The sequence below is a fragment of the Micropterus dolomieu genome, linkage group LG07, assembly GCF_021292245.1.
Source record: "Micropterus dolomieu isolate WLL.071019.BEF.003 ecotype Adirondacks linkage group LG07, ASM2129224v1, whole genome shotgun sequence".
In the NCBI taxonomy this organism is placed as follows: domain Eukaryota; kingdom Metazoa; phylum Chordata; class Actinopteri; order Centrarchiformes; family Centrarchidae; genus Micropterus; species Micropterus dolomieu.
Window position 1 is genome coordinate 11,630,613 of NC_060156.1, and position 25,169 is coordinate 11,655,781.

A 25,169-nucleotide genomic window follows, 5' to 3' on the forward strand; every position below is an offset into this window, starting at 1 on the left:
TTTTTAAGACGTCAATTTTTGCTCTGGTCGTCGTCGAAGGATTTTTTTTTAATATTAGGACAACAAGCATGAATGTACATATAGTCTAGTGTACAGCATGGTAGAGTGATACCAGTTTACTGGTAAAACAAAACCAAAATCCCTCTGTTGCAGTTAACATCTATTCTGTTGAGCAAAAGTGGCAGTCAGTTTGATGTTATCAAAAGCCTATGGAGAAAAAAAAAGTGTTTATTGAAAACAAACCTTTTTATCCTATTAAAAATACATAATGGCAGATGAGAGAGAGAGTGATGAGAAAGTGAAGCAGAAGTTAGCAGAATAGAAAGAAAAAAATGAAGTGTAGCATCAGACATGAATGGAGAGGGACGTTATCTTTTGCGTTGGCACACACACAGGCTTGTTACAAAGACTCAGAACCATTCACCATATTTACTTTATAGGGGTTTTCTTTTTTGATTTCAGTGGCCTATGTGAACAAACAAGGGAAACCGCTTTATGTGGCTGTCACAGCCCAATCAATCTCTGGAACAAGCAAAATATTAAAAACTCCACCGAGTTGTACTGTCATTTTCAAAAATAACAGCGTATCCTCCGGGTGCATCAATATACTTTTCTACTCTGTATTAATACTGCTAAGGATATTTCATCTTACAGTCTGAAGATCATCTCAATCTCTTGTGAGAGAAGGTGTCCATTGTCCCTCTCTCTCGCTCTAATCCAAAATATCAAACACAATGCCTCGTATACGCTCGTGTTAATACAGCTTTATCTGTTTGTTAGGCCTATGTTAGTCCAACTAAAGAGATAACGTTATGCAGGGCGACATACTATTTCCTGTTGACCTTTTTAACTGTGAAGACAACAGTTCCCAAATTCTCTGCCATTTCCAACTTTCTTTTAGAATTTTTTTTTTGGTCTTTTTTTAAATATTATATTATATCAGTACGATTTCTCCCACTCTATCTGCTCTCACAGGGCTGGCAGTGCACACAATGCCCTCAGCCTTTGGCTCTCACTTGTTTCCCCCCGAATGAAGTTCTTTGGTTTTGATCCCGGTGCTGCTGGTCTGCCCTGCATGTCCCCCTTGGCCTTGGCCTTTGTCTTGGTAGGTCTCTGTCCGTTTGGAAGGGCTACATTCATTGGCTGGCGCCCGCTGGAGCCACCCCGCTGGTCACTTGGAGTGGTGCGGTGACACGGCGGCGCCCTGCTGGTGCTTCTGTTCCTGCTGTTTCACCTGCTGAATGATCTCCCGGATCTTCCTCTGTGCAGTCTGTTGGAGAGACATCATATGTGGGAAGAGGAGTTAATTGTCTCATGACAAGATGTTGACATTAAAATAATGGACAGGGAAGAACTACCACAATGTAAAAAGGAAGAATGATGATCATTAAATCCTACATGGAATTATATACATCGATATATGTAAAATGTATCTGAAAGACTGTTGATGTGCAGATAACTGACAAGTTTCTATGAATTGCAAAGCATCAAGAGGGGTAAGCTGAAATATGAGGGGGGATGAATTGTATGTTTGTTTATGTGTTTTTCTTTCTTTTTCATTTGCTTTCCTCTATTTTTCCCCCTGCAATTATCTGTCTGTCAATTGTATTAATGTATGGTATAAATATGCGTTGGTGCCGTTAGCTGGGGACGGTGTCAAACTAATAAAAAGCAAAACCAAACCAGTGAGCTCCAGCTGAATTTATCATTGTGATGGCAGAAAATTGTTTTCTCTTTTAGTTCTTTTATGCAAGTACTTATAATAGTACTACTTTTCTATTATTATTATGTCTTATATATTCTTTTAATATATATCCTTTTCTTTAACCTTTTCTTTTTATTATAATACTCATTATCCTAGTCTGTCCACATGTGTAGGGTTTAGGTCAGAGATGTGAAGTTGTTTTATTGTTTTCCTCACCCAGCCTTGACTGGGACCAGTCAAGGCTGGGAGAGTTCCCCAAAACATAGAAACCTAGCCTGTGTAAATGATTATGCATCCATTTGCTTGGGGCCAGATGTTGATGACTGTCCTATGAGACAGAACCTCTGGTCCAGCTGATTTATGTTGTACTTCTCTGTTTATTCTCTTTTATTAATAAACCACAATTTTAACAGATAAAGACAACGGTTTGTTGTAACTCAATTATTTGTTCAATCCCTCACCAGGAATACCACAATTTTCCATTACAATCATCATTCATTTTTTTTGACAATACAGCTTTTGTACATGTACACGAGAAAATCAAAAATCAAAAATCAAAAATCAAAGATCAAAACAATCCCAACTCAAGGTCCACTTTCTAACCTGTTCTGGAGATTTCAATCATATCAGACAGTCTTCATCATTGGATGGAGTTTGCTCAGTTGTCTCGTAGATGGATCTGTTTACAATTAATTAATTATTAAAAGCTACTGGGCTTGCATGCCTAGTTGTCTCCATGGCACTAGACCATGTGATATGGTTGAAAGCTTCAGAAAAATCAAGTACAGTAAGTGAACCTTGAGTTGGGATTGTTTTGTCCAAAAATAATTGCTGTTATATCTTTGTTAAACTGACAACATGCTCACACCGACCAGTAAGACATTACACTGTTTAATGACTCCCCTGTTCACAGAGCCTTACACCTTGTTTTGCGTACCTGGCTGGCAAAGAAATGCCCACTGATTTTCACAAAGACCTCATCATTCTCGTCTGGAGTTTGGTCCCGCGGTACGATGACCTCAGCGCTTGTAAGGTTCTGCAGCTCGTTTACCTGGGGAAAAAACACTCCAGAGATCATCATCTTGCTTTGAATGTCACCTCCAGCCTCACTTACAAAACATGCTGACAGACAAAGTATCAAATTATGGCACACTGAAAACACCCTTTGAAGAAAACAGGTGTTATTTGGTGTACAGTAACCACTGGTGTGTAAGTGCAAGTCCAAGTAAATGCACTTGTGTGTAATTGTGTAAATATAAATAGTAGCTCATTTCAAAACAACTTGCTGAGTTACTTTTTAATATAGAGAATGTTGATAGAGTTTTTTTTTCCCCCGAGCAGAGTTCAAACTACAGTCTTCTGGGTGTGAAGTGGAAATGAAATATTTAAAAGCCAAGAAAAAAACTTTCTCTTCTTTGCTGACCGACTGTTACATTTGGCCAAAAATGTCTGATGCTCATGGAGATCCCTACTGTGTACTAAATAATTTACACAGTCAATGCAATTTAAGCATCAACTCACCGTCTTGCCGCCTTTACCAATGACCCTGCCGGCTGCAGTTGAGGGAACCTTGATGTGCGTCTCCAGTTTGACCTCCTCCTTCGCTGAGAAGAAGTTCTCCTCTTTCAGCTTCCCAAATATCCGACCTTGGGCCTGGAATACAGAGGAGGGTATGAGGCAAGGAGAGACTGGGGAAAATGGGAGGACACAGTGATCCACTGCAGTTTACTATAATACAGGAAAATATAATAATCATGATTTTCTTTTTAAATCTATAGCAATTTTAAGTAGCAATCTCATCCTCAAAATGTTTGCATACAATTTTAGCATATAATAATGACATTTTAATGCTTATTTGTACACACATTTATAGTGTTTTTACCTTAAACTGAGCCTCTGGGGTTCCAGTAATGATTACCATCCTCTCAGTCACATCTGGGCTCTCAGCTGGGGCAATCTGACACACACACACACACACACACACACACACACACACACAAACAGGTTATGGAGACAAACAAGGAGATAAAATGTGAATTTGTTCTGTGGTCATTCTATCCATGTAACCAGTGAATCATCTGAGCAAATTCCTACAAATACATTGCCTTAGATTACGTTATGAGAATTGACCAGCTGTCCCACCTCACTAGACAGGGCTTGAGGGGCTTTCTGAAATGCCCAACTCACTAGTCATCTCCTTATTTTTGTTTTTGTCTTTGACCACGAATAACTAACATCCTCAGATGTGGTCCGTGAAGTGCTGTTGACTCAGCCAGCACTGACTGCCAACTTGATAACTTCACCTTAACTTCAACTCGTGTTTGAGGGTGTAACCCTACACTTTCATCAGAAACAGTTTGACCGCGTCTTTCCCCCTCCTAACTGAAGTCAGCGCTCTATTGACGCCAGCAAACCCACCTTGATGGAAGCTCCAGCGAAGTGGGCGAGTTGTTTGATGTGCTGCCCCTTCTTGCCAATTAGGGCCCCGACCGCCTGAGTTGGAATAAAGAGGTAGACAACCTCCTGTTCTTGAGCCTGTTGCTGAGATACAAAAAACAGAGCGCACAGGAAAACACATTTCACAATTTCTTTTTTGCTAAACTCCACCGCTGATGGTAGCAGAGAAAAACACTGAAAACTGCTTTAATTTTACTTAACTCGTCATATACTTGAAGAGCAGCGGAAAACGATGACACCACATGCAAGGAAAGCTAAATTGAGCACTCTTCGAGGGTTTTCTCTTCAGGTAAACATCCCACTCTAGCTGGGACTGAACGGAACATTTCCTATTAAGGCCGATGGTTGCCCTATGTTTTTGTTTATCTTAGCTTGGTAACACTCGTGTATTCGAGGTTTACAAAGTGAATTTTTACGAGCCACAGGACCACTCTGGGCTGAAAAGTCCCCATCCAGAAATATTTGTGGTGTTCTGGTGACTGGGTGATGGTACGCAGGAATGCCAGACTCGCTGTTAGACATAAATGCTGACTGAGAGGTTGTCACAGAGTGTTATTTATGTCTCCGGCTCTATTAGTCTCATATCTTTTTCTTTACACTGTGGCAGCTCCTTGCATGTTTACCACAAGTCACAGTGCAAAGAGAGACTTTACTCAGCACGTACAGCTTAGAAAACATCCACGGTTTGAGGCTTTTCCTAAGATTCTTGTGTGCTAAAAAGCATGGCTTTAAATGCCCTCAACTATTACAATAATTAGCTACCATCACCAACAAATCTAAGTCTCTGATCACCAAGGCTACACTGACAGTAGTGCAGATTGTAGGGAACATACTGAGTGCTGGTGGGGGGTGGCACTTGCTGGAGGAACCCCGTACAGGCCACTGAGTTGTGAAGAGTGACTCTGAAAGTGAAGTGACAAGCACACCGATCAGATGGCACACAAGCACACACATTTATACACACATGCGTATACACAACTCGAGATGTTGTTAGGGGGAATTTAAGGGTTTAAACTCACAGTGAATCACACACTAACTTTCTTGACTACGATGCAGGCAAATACATTCTCACACTCTGTCTCACACCACTTTGGCTCGCCCTCGTCAGGCAATGAGTGGATACTTTGTTTTACAGACAAACTGACTCATTTCTGGAGAAGATGGGGGAATTCTGGTTGTTTCAAACTGTGTACAACAGCATGCAGGAAGACCTGAGTCAACACAGTATTGTTTCTTTAAAAAGCACTTCAGGGGGAACCTGGTTTACCATGTGGGAACAAATTGCTTTAAACTAATCCCTGCAGGAGCTGCGCATCAGTAAGCTGGGCGGGTGAACCCCACAGCGGTAAAGTCTAAAAGAAGCATTTTTTAATCTTTTTTTCACTAGCTTTTATGGTTTTGTGCAGTTGCTGCAAAGCATACTGTACTCACTAAGAATGGGTTGTATCCTGCTGGTGCCACAGGGGGCACTGCACCGCGTGGTCCAGCAGAAGGGGGCAGCACCGGCAGACCAGAGGAGAAGATTCCCAGAGCGTTCAGATTCAAGCCTGGGATCAGGTTGGCCTGTTGCTGTGCAGAAGAAGAGAGGGAGTGGCAGATTTTAGTCACGACTGGAAAACTACATTTGGATTTAATTAACGCAGATTATTTTTATTTAATTTTCTTTTATACCAATTTTCACTGCAAAAATATGCAGTTTTTTTTAAGTAGCAGATTAAACAGCTTTTTACTTGGATTTTAATTCCCCAGACATCCATGTTTCCTGCTGCACGAGGACACCGACTGCTACAGTTTACAGTAAACAAAGATCATTGAGCACAGCATAGGAAATCTACGGCCAATAAGAGTTAAAGAGAAAAAAATGAGGAGAAAATGTAATCGACTACTTCCAAGTAAAAATACCTGTTGTTTGAATAACAAACAAACATCAATAATTTCCAAAATTGTCAATTCAATCTGACTGTTATTGGGGTCACAGAAATGAACCTAAATGTTGCTTTTCAGGTTTTTCTCTTTTTATCTACAAGGTAAGTTAAATATGTCCTGCCAAATGTGACGTGTTGAGCTGAGACAAGCAGTCAGCAACTGTTCTGATACCCGAGTTATCTTTTAAATAAATAATGAAGCAAAAATACAAAACATTCCTTGGCTACAACTATTTGTTGCTTTTCTTTGTTTTCCGTTATACTAAACTGAATATATTTGGGTTTGGATAGTTGATCCAGGCAGATTAGTGGCAGCCCTTGTTGTGTGAACTGTTTCTTTCCTAACACTAACTCCATTACATAAAAAAGTGCTTTTATTCGTGTTATTTGGTCACTGTCAAGTGAAAACCACAAATGACCAATTTCTGTGATTTTGTATTTTTCAGATAAAATAAAGGACCAAGTGTTCATCTATGGGTGGAGAAAATGTTCCTACTTCTTCAGCTAAATAAACCATTAAAAACCTCACTGGACCATCTGTCACAATGCTGAACACAGGGCTGCTTTTCTTAGCTCATGAAAAGATGTTTGATGTTTTGGAGATACATGTTTTTCACAGGACGAGTTTGCTGCTGTGTAACGGCATGGCAAAAAATATTTCTCCCCTCAAAGTCAAGTCAGCTATTCTGGTTTCATGGCCTTGACATGACACGCGGCCTCCTTTCACTTCCTTGTTCCCAGAAAGCCTTGTGTGTAATATCCACAGTGTCACGCTAGATGGCCCTCACCGCTTACTGTAGAGTCAGCCCCAACAGGTGCCAGAACAATTTAAGCGCATGCTGCGTGGTACTTCTTGATGATTACTTCTGAGCCAATATTTGGAAAATCAAAACTGGAAGAAAAACAATTGGCAGTTCACGTGAGTGCAGCAAAACAGAAATCAGATATGCTGGGATAATGATTCTCTCCACGAGGAACTGCTGTTAATCATAAAGAGCATCATCACGGTGGATATAATCCCTTTATCAGCATTCATCCCTACTTTAACGCAATGCAATGCGTGATATCATTGCTATCTCTCTTAAGGTTGACCTCTCTGGCTGCAGCACTTGTGCGTGTGTGTGATGTAATCAGGGCAGTGTGAAAGGGGAGCTGGGTGAGAGAGAGCGGCCTACAGATATCAGATGGATGCTGGGAAACGCAGTGTGTTACAGCAGGAACAACGACACACACAGCGGGGAAGTGAGTCAGAGGCTCTGAGGAACAGGCGCACACACACACACACACACACACAGACACACTGTGCTCAAACACCCGAGTCACTGATGAGCTATTCAGCGATCGTTTACTCTTATCCATTTACCAAGCAGACAACAACGGGTATTACTAATGCTGGTGGTAACATGTACTGAATGGGGAAGCGATGTTATCCTGCTGTATATCATCACTCCTCTCCGTTGCTCACCTGTCAGTCTATGTGAGTCAACCTGAGATCATAACTACACACACACACACACACACACACACACACACACACACACACACACTGTGGTGAACGTTCAAGAGGGCTGCAGATAATAACCTTTAAGCTCGGCTTACGTTTATAGCAGCAATGTCATTCTCGTAGGCTTCCCTCAGTTTCTTCGTGATCTCCGCTTCGGCTTTACAACATGCCTCCAAGCTGCCCTTCACCGTGATGGTCCTCTCAGGGTTGTAAATGGTTAAGTCTTGTAACCTGCAAGGGAGAACACACACACACACACACACAAATAAGTATATGCATATGCAACTACAACTATAGAGAACAGGCACACTCTTGTGAAGGTGGCGGTGACCGAGCTGATTTTTTTCATCATTATCAATAACTGACATTAAAATGTCTTGCTTAGCAAACAGGTAATTTAGTATTTCTATTCACGCAGAGGACAAGACACAGATTTAAAAACAAAAACAAACAAAGCATGGTCAAAACCAAAGCAGCAGAGGCCATGATAGTCCACCTCCAAGAAACACTAGTTCCTCAGTTCCCATAATGCAACTCGATAGGGTTTCACTATGCTGCATTGACATCATATGGTGGTGGAGATGGGAAACATTCCCATGTTAACATCTTGCTTGCATTCATCTGACAACTCAAGATGGATTTTTGATTACAGAGTTGTTTGTGTGCAAGTTAAAAATACAACTCATTAAAATATAACACTATATCTATTAAATGTGGGTTTAATTACACTGAATGATGGAATATGGCTGATGTGTCTGCTTGATTGTCAGACGTTTCTGTGTAAGTGTTCAGAGCATTCAGAAAAATCTGACTTTCCTAGTCGTCATTAACAACTTGGATGTTGATATGAACTCCATTTGGGAAACACCTACGTCTTATGAAGTCTACGCCCCCGAGTTTGCACAGCAGACTAGCCCAAACTAAGATAAATCTGGTGCCACCCTCAGGGTCATTTTCTTTTCAGACTCGACACAGAAGACACAGAAGATACAGAAGATATTATAAACCTCTCTTCAGAGAGTGAGTACTCAAAATAAAGTTTGAGTGAAAAAATATTTTGCCCTGAATGTTATTCTCACTGCTTTTGCAACTACGGATGAAGTACTTTTTCCCTTTACCTGTACAAGAGACTTACACAGCAGGTGAGCTGACCTGAAGTATTTTTTAACAGCTCATATTATTTATTACGAGTCAAATAACCGATTGCTCAAGAAAGCAGTTACCCTTGAAGTTGGACAAACGATAACAACTTTGGGCTATTGAAGTAGAACCAATCTATTCTTTCCTCTGTGTGGGTGGACGTGGAGGACACAGAATTTCAAGGAACCATCAAAATTGAATGTACCGCTCGCCTCTTCTCAAAAGGACGCTCTCCATCTGTCTTTGTCTCTCCCTCTCTCTTGCCTCCTCTATGTCTCTTTCTCAAGGCTCATTGCGTCCTCAGAGCTCGCGGAGACAGAGCAATTCATTAGCCCTAAATGAACGAGGGTAGGCGGGCACGGCCCATTAAATGGGTGGTTAAAACCACCACCTCTCTAATATCATGTTCTGGAGTGAAGGAGCTGTAATCAACTCCTCACATTTGCTCTGTGACAAACTCAGTTAAGGGAAACCACATGCTGGGGATGCTGCTGGAGAAAGGTGTTGGACTGAGAAGTTGAAATGACTGCCCCTCATTTGTGCATTGTGGGAATAGTCAAAACTTTGAAAGCCTTTGAAAGTATAATTGCTGCTGTTCCACACTGCCACAAACCAGGGTGTGTTCACTTTCCTGAAGGTGCTAGTGGAGCTAGTAGCGTAGCCACAGAGCACCGCGGCAAAGACCGCGTAAAAGAGGAAGCAGTGGGAGAGGCGACTTACGAGGAGATGGTAATCTTGGTCCCTGTCTCCTCCTCAATCTTCTTTAGGTTGCGGCCCTCTTTCCCAATCAGCCGGCCCACAAGGCTGTTGTGAGCGAGGATTTTCAGAGGGATGTCCTCCGTCCTACACACACACACATACACGCGCGCACACGCACACACACACACACACACACACAGGTTAGGACAGATAATAGAATATAAGTTCTGCTGAGTGTCACTGATGCGGTGTGAGGAATGCTATGGTGTGATAGAGATGAACAGGAATGTGGATAGCTGCCCAGCTGGAAGTGCTGCGGTAAGCACAGGGAATAATGCTAAGACACAAGCCTTTTATTTAGTGATGTGTGCACAATGGTTCCTTTTTGGTTTTCATAGGTTTTCACAGATAAAAAAAGAAGATCAATTTAAAACAGTTTTGTGGCTGACTTTTTGGACTTGTTCCACAAAACATTGTTGTGTTTCCTGTTGCCAGAAGACAGTGTTCAGTGTTCACCAAGGTTTACAATAAACAAGGTACTGTTGCAGCCCAGAAAACACTGGTAAAAGGAGGTGAAGAGAAAAACAGTGTGAAAATAAAAATGATCTGCTGATTATGTGCTGGAGTCTGAGAACAGTAAAACAGTTGTTTTTTTATTTTTATCATCAAAATAAAAAGCTGTTAAGTTCTAAGATTGTTCAGTTTATTTCCTAATAATTTCCGAATATCTTCCTTTCCCATTTCCTGTAAAAAAAAAAAAAAATGTTAATTGGTAGTAAATGACAGTGTTCAAATGTTACACTTCCAATTAATTGATTGTAATCAGTTGCTAAATTAGCACAACCTCTCACAGCAGCTCAACTGAACACGCAAAAGTGTAAAATGTGTCTACAGGGACGCATGCAATTTAACATATATGAAGAATGAAGGTTCACAATAATGTTGCTTTCAAAGCCAAAATTAAGGAGAAATGTGCACATCGAACAAAATCGAATGAATCAAATGTAACATCTTATTTATCTAGAAGCCAAAGATCTTTAGTTTTACACAGAACTGGTATTCTCCCTCTTGCTATTGAGAAGGGTTGCAACGGTATGATATTTTCACAGTGCCATAACCATCTCAGAAAATATCACGGTTTCACAGTATACAGTAATACACAATTATTATTATTATTATTATTATTATTATAATTAGCAGTAGTAGTATTATGGTATGATAACTGTCAATTTTCATATCACAGTACAAAAAGTGGTGTACGGCTGCAACCGAAAAGGTTTTTAGTAGGGAAACAGATTGTGCAAGCTGCGTAATTTGGGTGAAGTGGAAAGTGAGTCTCATTTTCAAATTATGATGATTTAAGAGAGTTCATTTTCCATGAAATGGCTGAACTATTCTGATGTACAGATGGTGTTTGAATGGTTGTTTGATTTTGAAGTTTAAGTCTCTAACCATGTCTCAAAAGTCTAAAAGAAGAGGCCAGATGAACTATTTAACTAGTATTTATTCCGATTTCTCCAGTAATATATAGCACATGTTTGTTTTTGCTTTTTGATCCATGACTTTTTGCAAACAACAAAGCAAAGTTGGCTGGGCATAGTTGTATGCATGACACAATGATAAAAGCTTTATTAATTAATTAATTATTAATTAATTATTAATTAATTGAATTGATAATAATGATAAACACATGTTTAATTGGGCTAAATGGAGCACCATTTCAAATGAATTTCTCTGGAAATCTGCTTTTAAATTGAATACAAACAACTCTTAAAACAACAGTCTTAAAACTTTTTTGCCTATAACTACTACCAAATGACATCGTTCTTTCCAGGAAACATTCATGAAATTAGTAGAAAATAAACACATAAAATAAAGCATTACTTTTTCTTTTCTTTTAAAAAAAATAAAAACCAAAAACGACAAACCCTGTGTATGTGTGTAGATGGGGATGGGAAATAGAAGGAGCATCATTTCTGTATAATCTATATTCCTGCTGTGTGGGACAACTGTGGGGTGTGAGTGTGAATTAAGGTCATGGAGGGTAACCAGATGCTCGGGGGTTTCTTTAGGGCTGGGTCACAGACTTGGTGGTGGTGGTGTGTGTGTGTGTGTGTGTGTGTGTGTGTGTGTATGGGAGGGGGTGGCAGGTCGGGGCATGTTATAATCTGTGAGTGTTGATCATTGCTGTAAAGTGAAGTTAGTTTGGAGTGAGTGGTGGGGTAGGTGTGGGGAGATGACAGTGTTTAGAAGTTGTTGGGGGTTTTCACTGTATGTTGGGCCTCCTTAGACTCAATGAAATTACAGGGTGTGGGACGGCCGAGGTAATTCCTGAAGGTGTGGCACCCAGGCAGGGCAGGGCGCTGTTATTTAGTTGACACGCAGCAGAGATGTGGACGTTATTGTGACTTTTGAGAGGAGGATTACAGATATGATAGATTGAGGCGAATCAGGGCAGCTGACTTCTTTATTATTGTCACATTGTATGGCAAATATGAATCTTTTCCAAAACCATTCCTTTAAGTGTGTGACACCTGCCTTCAATGTCTTTCTGGCAAACCAAAGAAGAAGGAGAAGACACAAATTTGGTCACAATAATTTAAGACCTAAATTCCTTTGGATGCCAGGAGATTGGCAGGAAACAAAGTGGGATGTTATCGCAGCAAGAGATAAAAAGTGTATTCAGACCTAATGCACAAAGTTTTTATATACAATTTAAGCGTGATGAAGCAAAAGTCTGTTTCTGGCCTTTGTATCTCCAACAACACTGACAAATCACCAAGGGTGATGTAAAGGAGTGCAATTCCACAATTAAATGAAGGCAAACGCTGGTGTTATGTGTTTAAGGTGGGTGTTGATGTTCAGATGCAGCATAAGCTTAAAAGGTGCAGTGTCTTGTTAAAAGTGTCAAGCCCAATTAGACATGTTGGCCTTGTTTCTTAAATGCTAAGCTGCGGTCACGTGTTAGCCTATGTGAGTGTGTTGTGTGCACTTTGTTTACTGTGTTAGTGGTCCAAGCGAGAGAATGCACAGTGAGATTAAAAGGTGTGCAGGCAGGTTAAAGGATAAGATTATAGCCCTGCAGACATTATGGTTAATCTCCCTCTGGGAGTGTATACATGCTCTGCATAAGCACATCTGAGTGTGTTTATATGCACATTTATGAATCTTTGAGTATGCTGAAGTGCAGACTCACGTCTTGGTCTCGTTGGCCTCCTTCTGCATGATTTCCAGAATCATGCGGCAGGCAGAGGAGCAGCCCTCGGGAGTTGAGTGGATGGTGATGGGCTTTTCTGCTGCACCTGCATTTTCCTTCCGATGAATGTCCACCCTGAGAGAGAGGGAGACAGACAGACAGACGGACTAAATGAATAATAAAGTTTGTCATATTCCTTATAATAAATATGTAAAAATATGAGGCAACAAACATGCCCTCTTCTACCCAACAATACTTTGGGCTACTCATTTTATGAAATTTATCCTTTATTTAACCTAGCTTACTTGGACTGTGTCTGTTTGGTGACGTTCTTGATGGTAAGGCCCTCCTTGCCGATGATGGCTCCCACAAACTGAGTAGGCACGAGCATGCGCAGGGGGAAGTCGTGTTGTCGCCGTGGAGCGCCAAAGTCTCCTGAGGGCCCAGGTTGAGAGGCACCCTGGTCTCGGGACGACCGACCCCCACGCCGCGTGCGGGGAGCCTCATCGGGCGGAGCAGCATCCATGTCTACAATGTATGACACTTTGAAAGAGTAGTCGTCGAACTGTTGTCCTGTTAACTTCTCAATGGCTCTGTAAGGTGGAACACAAGGTGGAGGAGCAGGAAGGGGTATGAGGCAACAACAATAAAATGATGGGTCTAACTGTCAATATAATCAATTGTAAATGTCAGTAAAAGGAAATAATATCTCAGTATACAGATTCTGTGTTATGTCTTGAGCTTGTATAACGCATTTAAAATGATTTAAACATTTAAAACTGATGCCTATGATATATCTACATGATGCTGCTTTGGGTAACCTGCATTCCTTCAGTAAGAAATTAATGCTTATCATCTGCAAGGTGCATTTGAACACATGAACATTTGGGACAGGACCCTATTAGTGAGGTAAGTAAAGAAACATCAGCAGCATGCGCTGAACAAATGACAACAACAATGAGAGGAGACACAGGGTTGTCTTTTTAACTCTACTGCATTTTACATTTATCTGATGCTTTTACCCAAAGCGACTTACAATTGCTTTATATGTCAGAGGTCACACACCTCTAGAGCAACTAAGTGTCTTGCTCAGGGACACATTGGTGGTTGTATCACAGTTGAACCCGGGTCTCCCACACCAAAGGCATGCATGTTATCCACTGAGCCATCGACACCCTTGATACTGACTGGGCATGCTTAGATCATCGTTTTGCAAAAGCTTTGTTCTCCCTGTACACGCTAAGTGTGGACAAAGGGCTGACATGGAGAGAAAAAGGTACATTTTTATATTTAGCGTAACTTAATACGGATGTATACTCTAACAGAGGTTGCTGCTCTTTTTCTGCCGTCATCTTACATTAATACATAGTAACCTCCTTTGGGTGTCACCATTTTTAATCATGCACCGTTTGTGCAAGGTGGATATTCTGGTTACGTCTATGACATGGCCCTGCTCTGACCCGTGTGGGTATACTTTTTAATCCTCCAGGTACACACAAAGTACACAGACAAGTATGTGAACAATGCTGCTCGTGTTGCTGCTGCATGTCTGTGTATGCATAGGTGAAAAGCAAGTATATCACAAGCCATACGATTGCTCCTTACTCTTTAGCTTCCTCCTTGGTTGCGTATGTGACATTCACCACTGCTGTTTCTGTATCAGTGTTCACTGTGAAACAAGATAGAGAGGGAAAAGCAAAAAAACATGAGATACAGCAGACAAAGCCACATTTACACATGCACATAGCAGGTCTTTGTTGTTGCCGCAGGTGAGTCAGACACGCGGTCCAGGTTCCCGTGGTGACCCAGAGAGCCACTTGTCTGTGTGAATCCATTACAGCCATCACCACACTGGCTTCCCTCCAGACCCCGCTGCTGCCTCTACAGACGGGAGCTGCTAAACACAATAGCCTCTCTGGCGCTTGCACAATAACGGATTTAAGTTTGATACGACAGCCTAAACAAAGCAAGTAATCTGTGATAAAGTGCGACGCAGCACGCAGCAGAGACACACCTTGAGAAGATTTGTGGTCCTGTACTGCTCAGAGTTATGGGTTTGATTTCTGCTGGGACCAAAACATGCTATAAAGGACTGAACAGCTACACAATGATGAAACAAGCTCAGAATGGGTCAATTAATTAATGAGTTGATTGGTGTATAATTAGCTTAAAACAATTTAATTTAAATACTGGCCTCTGAGTAGTGAGGCTGGGCTGCAAAATCTTGTCATTTAGCATTAAAAAAGTATATCACCTGCCCATCATATTAAACGCGTATTAGGGATTGTTTTGTATGTAATGAAATTTAGTATTTATTATTGTAAATGTAAGTGTTACAGTACACATGTCCTTAACCTGCTTAATTCTACTTCAGCTTGGGCTTTGCTTAATTTCACAGAATAACGTTATTCATCCTGTGAAGAGTCTAACTTTCAGTACCTGTGGTATAGAAAGCCACAGTGGGAGTGACAGTGAGAGAAAAAGAAACATAACATGTTTTATTGATAAAATGCCTTCTGGTCTACCAAGGCCTCTGTCAGAAGAGACAACTGCATCTCTTGCTTTGTCAAGATGGATGTCTGTTTGTGTAACCGCTAAATGTCACAATGATGAGTCAACAAAGAAGCCGCTGCTCTTTGATTGTGAGGGCTGATGCTAGAGCCTGCTGAAAAAATATTCACTGCAGATGCATTGGATATCTTTAAAAAAATGTGCTAATAAGCTCCATTGCAGCGTTTGACAAGTTAACCGCATGAACAAAGAAAATGACAATCACCAAAAAAGATGAGCCAAATAAATGAGCCAAAAAATGCAATGTAAATGCCAAGATCATTGAAATAGTGAAAGAAATGTTTAAAAGTGGACTTTTTTAAAACGAAAACTTCCAAACGTGTGAGTGTGCGGCGGACAGCAGGTTTGGAAGGGTTAAAATCTGTGAGAGTGCCCAGCTGGCTTAGAGAGGGTGAGTGGGCAGAGCCTGGCACGGTGCCCGAACCCCAGCGCTCACAGCTAGCTCAGCCCCGCCCCCCCGCCCGACCTTCCCCGACACCGCCAGCCTTCACCATGCCACACAAGAACATGGGACTCCTCCAAAACCTCACCCGGTAACCAGAGCGCATGGACGCAGGCGGAGAAAAGTGACAGCCAGACAGGAAGTTGGACAGAGACACAGAGAGCGACTAAGATGGGGACAAATGCAAGATCGAGCTGACTCCCTGCTCTCTTTGATCATACACTGTAACTGCAATTCTGACGTTCGGAGAGCTCGACTGAGGGATAGAGAGGGAAGAAGAGGGAAGAAGAGGGAAGAAGAGGGAAACCTGCGCTGGTGTCTGGTATGATACAGATGAAGTAGGCTGTTTTATAGCAGCATCTGGGAAACTCTGAGTGGAGTAATTTCTCTGCTGGGTTCTCTTTTATCACCTGTCATGACTACAGTGGGTGGTAGTTTGTCTTTGGCTGCTTTGACGCACAGAGAGACACTGTGTGTGCTTGTGTCTGCGTGTAAGAGTATTTTTCGCTGTGTGTGCGCAACCTTTGCATGTGTGTGTGTGTACAGCAAAAAGTTCCTAGGGATAGCTCTTGTGCTGTCTGCCCTGCTGAAACACACACACTTAAACACACACACACACACACACTCACACACACACACACACACACACACCATCAGACAGCGCAAAAGTCTCACCACACCACAGGCGCCTTCAGTGTCCTCCCCCATTGCCACGATGCACCTCCCCAAACAATACGTACAGGCATAAACACACACACAGACGGACACATTACTACTGGATGTCTGCCATGTCTGCCCACTTCAATCCATACGCTGGGGCCAGTGGGACACATGGCAATACACAGTGCTTATTATAGAGGCTGCATGTAATTGAAATGCTGCTCTCCCTGGGTCAAACGTATGAGACGTGCGCGCAGACAAGATGATAAAGGCTGATTTATATGCAGGGATGGGATATGTTTAGATAATGGGTGTGTGGGATGATGGTAACGAGGAAGTCAAGTCACACTGGGAGACTTGACTCACTGGGAGGTCTCTGTGCGTGTGCTGCTAAATAGACACATATGCATTGAACAGTTGGAGTGTGATGATGATGAGATGAGTGTCACAAAGAGGTCTGTACCTTGTTCCACGTTTTCTACAGTACCATACTGAGCTAGAAGTCCGTCCAAAACCTGAGGGAGAAATGAGAGTGTGAGATAGAGACACAACCATGACCACTGATGAAAAAACACACACACACACACACACCTACACAGGTCTGGTGCTCACAGTGCTTTTATATATGGTGTTCAAGTAGCAACGTAGCAAGTGGGAGCGTACTACAGAGCCAATGTGAAACCAGAACTTCATAACATCTTTGAAAATCCCATAGACATTTGTAATAAATAATAATATTTACATAGTTTATTGCTTGTGACTGGATGCAGCTACAGATGTTTCCAAGCAACGGATTAACACAAACTTAATTTTTGCTCGCTATAGGCTTGTAATGGTGAAACGAGCTGGCAGTTACTATAAACTTATGAAAGTACTTTATGCAAAAAACACAATGAATTGCCTGGTAAATACTTCTTTAAAACTACCTGTAATTCAAATGTAAAGTTCAAACCACAAGATTACCTTTAACTTCCCAAATCAGGAAAGAAGTTTAAATTTATGGACAACACACAAAACTATTTGTAATACAAAACATTAGTAATATTACTAACCACGGCTATAAAATTGTCAGAGAGCTTCGGTCATGATCAGAGAAACACACAAAGTCACAGTCAAACTGTTCACTTACTGGGTATACATGATTAAAAAAACGAAATTAAAGAATGGGGAGTTTCAGTTAAATCCACAAGAAATTTTCTTAAATTGCTTGTGGAATTTATATATATATATATATATATATATATATATATATAAATAGATAGATAGATAGATAGATAGACACACACACAGTAGATTGTTAGTTGCAGTGAAGCAAATTTTAACTACATTTTTTCATTTTATATTGCTTGATATATTATGCAGTGGAGTAGAAGTATAACAGAGCATAAAATGCTAATATTCAAATAATGTCCTGGTATTTGAGCAAGTACTTGAATGAAGTTATTTTCAACCATTTCAAAGTTATCTTTATTATTAATGAATGGTTACTAGAAGATGGCAAATAAATAATTGTCAATAGGTAGATGGCATAAATAGTTTTTACATTTCCAGATGGAGCTGCTGAAGAGACAAAACCACTTAGTGGAATGAGCAACCTTGGGTTTAGTTTGGACCTTTGTTTGCCAGTCCACATTGAGATTTTATGGGGGAAAATCATGTGGCAATGTTTTATATCTGTCAAACAAACAGTGATTTGAGAGCTACTCAAGTAATTTGTCCAATAATGTTCATGTTTTTACATTTCTTAATGGTCTGAGAAGTTTTTGAGAGTTTTCTAGGAGCACGTAGACCATAACCTGTAAATATAGTAGAAACCCAGAGACACCAGAGAAAATGGGAGAGTCTGCAGGCATGATGACAGACGCAGTCACGCAAAGAAAAACAACTTGGATCCCAGCAAAGTTACAGATGTTGACACACAGACACAGTGTCATCCACACAGCAACAAACGCTGACACAGATATAAGCACAAAAACAGACATAAACACATGCACATAAAGGCGGAAGTAGCAAAAAAAAGCTGGTGACTCATTGTCAGGAAACTGGTTTATGTGCTACCTGGTGCTTCAGCTGGGCATCACTGTGCCTCTCTCTCTCACACACACACGCACACACACACACACACACACACACATAGAGACAAACAACTGACCTCCCACTGTAGATGAGGGGGAATGTTCCGGATCTGGATCTTCCGACTCCTGCAGAGATGAGAGACACAGACGAAGTGGATTTAACAGACCTGAACCACACACACACACACACACACACACACACACACACACACACACACACACACACACACACACACACACACACACACACACACACACACACACACATACACTTTTGAGAGTTCCAGTCATCTGTTGTGTTTACAGTAAAGCAAAACTTCACTCATATATACCATATATACCATATACACATTCGCTGAGAAGCAAGAACAAAGGCCCAAATGCAGTCAGAGCTGTGTTGGATGTAAAATAATGTAATAATGAGTGTCACCTTTCTACAACACCAACAGCTAATTAGACAGCATAACAAATCAAATGACTGTCATAGAGGTGCTGGAGGAAAGGTAGGTGAAGAAGTTTATTAGACAGCAGCTAGTGACTCTCAGTAACACCCTCCCACGAGTGCTATTCTTTCTACTCTCACTGCAAAAAGTCGTAGTGACACAAAAGACATGACAATGGCTGTAATTTAACTACACAGAAATGATGACACATAATTTGATGAAGCCAAACCATTCTGACTAGAGGTTACCAGCCAAAAAACAGAAATGCGTAACATCCCCTCCATTCCCGATTTAACAATTAAAAAACATTTTTATGCTTTGTATGCTATTCGTTTTTATTTGGGATTAGTCCCTGAAAAAAGGAAGTGACAGAATAGCGTATAAGTCACACAGCTCACAGACTAGTTGAAAAACGGGATGAAATTGACTTGGAGAACTAGTGCTGAAACTTCACTAGAAAAATCACCAACTAAAATAAAGTCACAGGTGGTTAGATTAAAATGGTATTGGTAATATCTAGCCTTTCAGCCTTTGATTGGACGGCCTTTTTCATCTTCCTGAGTGAAGCATTAGAGGAAGTGTTTTTGGTTAGACTTTAAGTTGTGTGAAATAAAGCAAGAAAGAATAAATTGCAGTACCCACCAATAAACTTTGGTTGCTTGTCAACCTGTCAATTGTTTGCACCTTTGTGAATTTGATTTGTGATTAACAACAAAGATAATCAAACCCCGAGTCGCCATGATTAAGATTTGAACAAGCTTGGTCTAACCACATCTTTTCACACGTCGTTGTTTATCAATATATGTCAGTCAGAGAAGACAGAAAGATGGCCGTGCAAATGGGGCTGTGTCCATCTCCGCCCAGTCGTTCCTCACAACCTTCCACACTTTCTCCCCTGAGCGTCAGCTCAAACAGCAAAGCCACACAAACCGCCCGCTGACCACAAGCTGTTAACAACTACATTAACGTGAGAGAGTCCAGCTCCGCAATGAGAGCTACTGATTTAAAAAGCAGAGAGGCTGGTGGAAGAAAAAAAAGCCACACTGCTGAGCAACCCTATCCCAAAAACATAATTTAAGAAGCATTTTAGCACACAATTAGGAGCAGGCATTACAGGAGCAAGAGCGGAGGTATTAAAATGAAGTGGAGAAGGAACAACAAACACACATTCCTGCACACACCGACATACATTTCTCCGTCTAGATTTTGCATCTTTCTCTCCGAACAACATCTGAGCGCAAAAAGACAGCAGATCAGAATTTCCTGTCAGCAGCGAGGAGAGGGCAGAGCTGGCAGCTGGACATGAATGAATGGCTCTTTCTGATTGTGCTGCTGGAGGGGGGAAAAACGAAGGTGGATTTGGGACAGCCCTCTCTCCTCCTCCTCACCCATCCACCCGAACTTTAAGCACTTTTGTTAAAAGGATAAATTAAGAGACTGCTGGGTATCTCCATATCAAATAAGAAAGGGGTTTCCGTTTCCATTTTAGATAGTGTTCGAAATGTATATATAAGCTATTCCACACCAAAAAAATATATACTGTAAAATATTTATGCTGTTTTTGTCAGGTCTTGCCTGTCTTCAGACATATAACTCCTAGAGCCATGTAATTTGGTAGGGGAACAGATCACAATGATTTAATGGCACAAGCAGGCATATTTTTCATTAATGATCTTTGAAAATGGAAAAAAGTGCCAAATGGGTGCTTTTGACGTATACATTACAGTATATGGTAAAGTATATACAGTACATATGGATGTTTCCAATTTAATGTTATACCACATTTCAGGGGGCCTAACATAAACAGAATGCATGGCAGGAAGCCAAGGCTGCAATTTGTTGTCTTTTTGAGATGCCAAAATGGCGATGTGGACTCATTCCTAGGGCCTTGAATACATGTGCTAAAAGGAGTCTACACGTGGGCATTTTGTGTTTAAAGATATGTCCCTTCTATGTTGTCTTGTTTAAATTTAACAGGCTTGTATAACATATAGGAGTTTGAACAAAATATAAAATGTAAAACTAAAAACATGCTATCCGATTTGGTAAGCAATCAAAAATCGTCACCAAACACAAACAACGACATTCATTTTAGAGTGGAAAATGTTTGGATTCACATGTAGATGACATTAATATGATTCTACTAACAGTTCTGTAAATCTATCAGCAACTTAAGATCAGTTTAAAAGGTAAACACCTTCATAAATAAATCAACAGAAAAATTAGTTAAGTCTTGTTTATCCTCTGTCATGTGTGTCCTACCGCAGAAACTAACAGTGGACACAAACAGCGTAGAGAAAAAACAAAAACTGACAATTCCCAGTGTGTCCTACCACATAGCGGCCTGCAAGCTTTCTGTCACTGATGGTGGTTTAAAGTGAGTGGCTCGATGAAAGATCTCTCTTGGCAACCGGCATCCAAACAAGGGTAAACCGATAAAAATCAGTCTGTACCACTAAAACACATCACCTTTCTCAACGTAGTAAACAACCTCCTGCCATCCAAAAGCAGCCAATAGCTGAAAAGCGTTTAAGGCCAACTCCAAACCTCAAAACAGCTCCAAACGCTGGCAGCTTGAGCTGCCAAATATGGAAACTATAAAAGCTCCTTTCATTCAGCATCGTCTGCTTAAATAGCCCATGAATTCCGAGGGCCAGGTTCTCTATTGTATTTTGCTAATTGATTTTTCAACTGTAACCTTGATGTAATTTTAGACCACGAACTGCAGCACAGTAATGCTGTCCTCTGCACTGTTTAAAGTTAAAAAGCACATTAGCGGAGCCACTGTCAGGTGAGGAAAACTCAACGAGGACAGAGCAGAGTTTGGTGTAAAGTGTAGTCTTGCTTCAATCAATATTCTATCAATATTGTCCCACTATCTTTACATCACGTAGACACGAGGATTCCCTTCCTATTCAAGCAAGACTACTTTATTTCCTTCTCTGCTGCTTGCACGTGTTTTAAAGGCCACTTGCCTTTCTGTCATTTTGAAATATGCAGGGGAAGCTCCCTGAATGGATATCTCTCGGAAAAAGTGACAGTGCCTCCCAACAGTTCTTCAAGGTCTCATTTCCAGCATGCCTGCGGCCGCTGGCTGGCCATAAGATCACTGCTCTCTGTCTGTCTGCCTGTCTCCAGGGTAGGGAGAGGCCATGCAACATGGACTATTGTCTGTCTACAGCGTTTATAGCTGCAGACATCAGCTGTATGTCCTCCCGGTCATATGTGTTGCTTTATACTGAGGAAATAACCCAGTGGTATTTTATGAAGCAGCAGGTATCTGCTAATATCTGTTTGTTTGCATTAAAGGTGAACCCAGCGCCTTTTCTCAGCTCCTCCCTTTCCCAAAGTCTAAAATGAACTGCAGTAGAAGATACAGACTGAAGTCAATGGTTTCTTAATGTTTGTTGAATGTAACCAAGCTGTCTGCTGTTGGTTTGGAGCCGCCTGCCAAGAGAAAAAAGAAAGTCTCTGAATTTTCGGCCTTTAAATATCTGAGGGTGGCCATGTTCATTTGTAAAGCTAATATTTACTGCACCCACCTGCACGAGGTAAGGAACCATGTCTACGCACACGCGTGCACTTATACACACGTTGTACGCAGAGCAGTCGAAGGAATTTTTACCTCTGAGAGGGCGGGGTGAGAAAGAGGGTATTCACCCTTCGCCAGAAGTTTGCAGTGTTCCTAAAGATGAACTTCTGATCAGCTGTGTCAAAAGCTTAAAATTATACACTTATTTAGCTTACCTTTTGTACTCTGTTGTTTTGTTTTATCTTTCGATCAACATTTAACACCTTTTTGTCTCTGAACAAAAAAGGCTCAGCTGGCTACCTGCTGAGATCACTCACAATGTTTAAAGAACTGTAAGGCATGGAGCTGCAACGATCAGTTGCTTTAATCCTTCAGGTGATCGACAAAAAATTAATCTGCAACTATTGTTGTTGGTTTTGGTCATTTACATTTACAGAAAAATGAATGTCTCTAGGTTTGAACTTTTGGTCAGACAAAAAATTCAGTGACATTGCTTTGGGCTCGAGGATCTAGTGATTGCCTTTTTAAAACTGTTTTCTAATGTGTTAAAGCTCAAACAATAGATCAATTAATTGAGTACAATTTAAAGCTGTTTACTCAATAACAAAATTATATTAAGAATCAGCAACTTCTGGAGCAACATTCTATGTTTGTTTCTTTGAATAATTTCTGCTCCAACTGGAGTCCACCGCACACAGCATGTGGACAGAGATGACAGAATAACGAGCGTGTCTTTGAAATAAAACTCTCTTATGACAGGAGGCAAACACAAGTGTTGGGACAAGACGTCAGCAGCTAGGACGGTCTGGAAAAAATTTCACCACAAATGGAAAATGGAAATCAAAAACGAAAGGATGCATAAACATACAGGTGAGTCAAAGGCTTTGGGAGATACTATGTATTAAATGTAGAGATATGACCACATATGACTTACACTTCTGCCCAGCAGCAGAAGATGTATTTAGATCTTTTAGAGCAGCAAAATGTACTTAACTTTATATAAGGTGGTATAGTTTGACCTATAATAACTGAATATTGTACAAGTAAAACCTCATTTTCCAATGTAACTACGAGAGAAGCGGTTAAAGGATCTGGAAGCCAAGTAATGTCGTTTATTTTGATACACTGCGATACAGAAATGTTTAAACTGGTTTGTATTTTATTTAATTTAAGAGATTTGCTGTTAATTTAATAATAAGGTTTGTGCAGATTATCAAAAAGTGTAAAATATAAAGTTCAAGGAAGAAGACGCTTCAAATAATTTGTCTGTTGGTGTTCCTAACAAATGTGACATTGAAAAACCTCCTATGTTCTCAAGTCATTGTGAACAGGACACAATGGTTATTCAATTTGTCATAAACTCAGTGTACTTTGTTATTAAAAAGCCCCCCTCATGTCATTAAGAACCGTAACACAAAAAAGTCACAGGGTGTTTCTTTCACACATCTTTTAGAGTTCCTTGAATGAGGGCAAAATCTTTTTTCTTTTTTTTCTCCTTACAGAAACTTACAGTAGTGAATGATTAAACATTTCCTTCTCTGCTCGATTCTGTCTAATGAGGCCTTTAAAAGCCTTGTTTACCTTTTCCTCCCTGCTCTGTGCGGAGGCCCGTGCTTGTCAGAGACGGCTCACAAGGCACGCCGCCCTGTGCCCAGCGGGGAGGCTCTCTCCGGACGAATAAAAAGGCATTCTAAATAGCTTGTCCGGAGCACACTGCCTCGCAAAACTTCTACAAACACCTCTGCACACACAGTCACCTCTACCAGAAACCTCATACCTAATTGTTTCTATGTCACCTGCCTGATAAAGGTTTTTTTTCTCCATTTAACTTTGGCTTTCTACTGTGTCGAATTAGCCGTCAACACTTTCTCAAAGTAGAGGTCTCTGATTATAAAATGCCTCACCGTTGTTTCACACCGATATGGGCGCATATTTGCTGCTTAATGCTTAAAGAGATTCTTCATTCCTTGTGATAAAACGATGAGCAATATCGCCGTATCAGTCCTATGCCAGAATAACAGAAATCACCCCTCCCTCCTATCTGTATGTGCCTGACAAAGTGCTTTGTTCCCTGCTGAAATCCAGTCTTAATGACACAATAGACACAGGAAGTCCAGAAGACTTCATATTGCACAGAAGATAATTGATGACTTTCAAAATGAAAGATGATCTGGCCTTCATCACAGCCATACCATGCAGATAAAATGGGAAATGAAAACCTATGCGGCCATAAATCACACTGGAGGCGTGCGATTATGCACCTATTACATGATCATATTACAAATCCACTGATATATACTGCCTAAGCAACACTAATGTCTCTGCTTCGTGTATGCAGTGGTCTGACGTTTCAGTGCTGAGTGCCGTATAACGTGATCATCTGACAATCAGCTGCATGTGCATGTATGTGGGCTTCTGTTGCTCTAACATCATCAGTAAACTGACAGACTGTAAAGCTCTAAGCTGACAAATACGTCAGCACTGTTCTTATTCCTTTACATCTTACTGAGACTAGCACTCATAAGCGGTCTAATTTATACCCAGCCAAGAAGTGAAGCAGAACTATAAAATATGGGTCCGTTTGGGTGGGTTGGTCGAATAGTCTGGTGGTCCTTAATACACCAACCACAGCCTCGTCTAATCTGAATTAACCCAATTTTTAGCTTTGCCTCTTAAGCTCTTTAGCATGTAAATTCCCTGAAATCTCAGAGAGGAAGCAACAAGTCAACAATATTCAGGGGACCCTACTGTGTGGAAGATGTCCGTTGGCTCCTCTTTTCAAACTCTGCCGGCGCTCCCACTGTGTCCCACTCTCTGTTG

At 40.9% G+C, this 25,169-nt stretch overlaps 1 protein-coding gene across 1 annotated transcript in view; it reads right to left on the minus strand.

The window, feature by feature from the left end:
* Positions 1-419: 419 nt before the first annotated feature.
* The window catches only part of igf2bp2a (insulin-like growth factor 2 mRNA binding protein 2a), a 45,957-nt gene continuing 21,207 nt past the window's right edge, over positions 420-25,169 (minus strand). The window contains exons 3-16 of the mRNA XM_046054976.1: positions 18,452-18,500; positions 16,763-16,814; positions 14,232-14,295; positions 12,932-13,219; positions 12,627-12,761; positions 9,452-9,574; positions 7,687-7,822; positions 5,594-5,731; positions 4,996-5,064; positions 4,124-4,246; positions 3,588-3,662; positions 3,227-3,358; positions 2,643-2,756; positions 420-1,270 (exon numbers count right to left, since the gene is read on the minus strand). Of these exons, the coding sequence (XP_045910932.1) occupies positions 1,172-1,270; positions 2,643-2,756; positions 3,227-3,358; positions 3,588-3,662; positions 4,124-4,246; positions 4,996-5,064; positions 5,594-5,731; positions 7,687-7,822; positions 9,452-9,574; positions 12,627-12,761; positions 12,932-13,219; positions 14,232-14,295; positions 16,763-16,814; positions 18,452-18,500 (1,597 nt within the window). The 3' untranslated portion in view covers positions 420-1,171. The remainder of the gene's footprint in view (positions 1,271-2,642; positions 2,757-3,226; positions 3,359-3,587; positions 3,663-4,123; positions 4,247-4,995; positions 5,065-5,593; positions 5,732-7,686; positions 7,823-9,451; positions 9,575-12,626; positions 12,762-12,931; positions 13,220-14,231; positions 14,296-16,762; positions 16,815-18,451; positions 18,501-25,169) is intronic.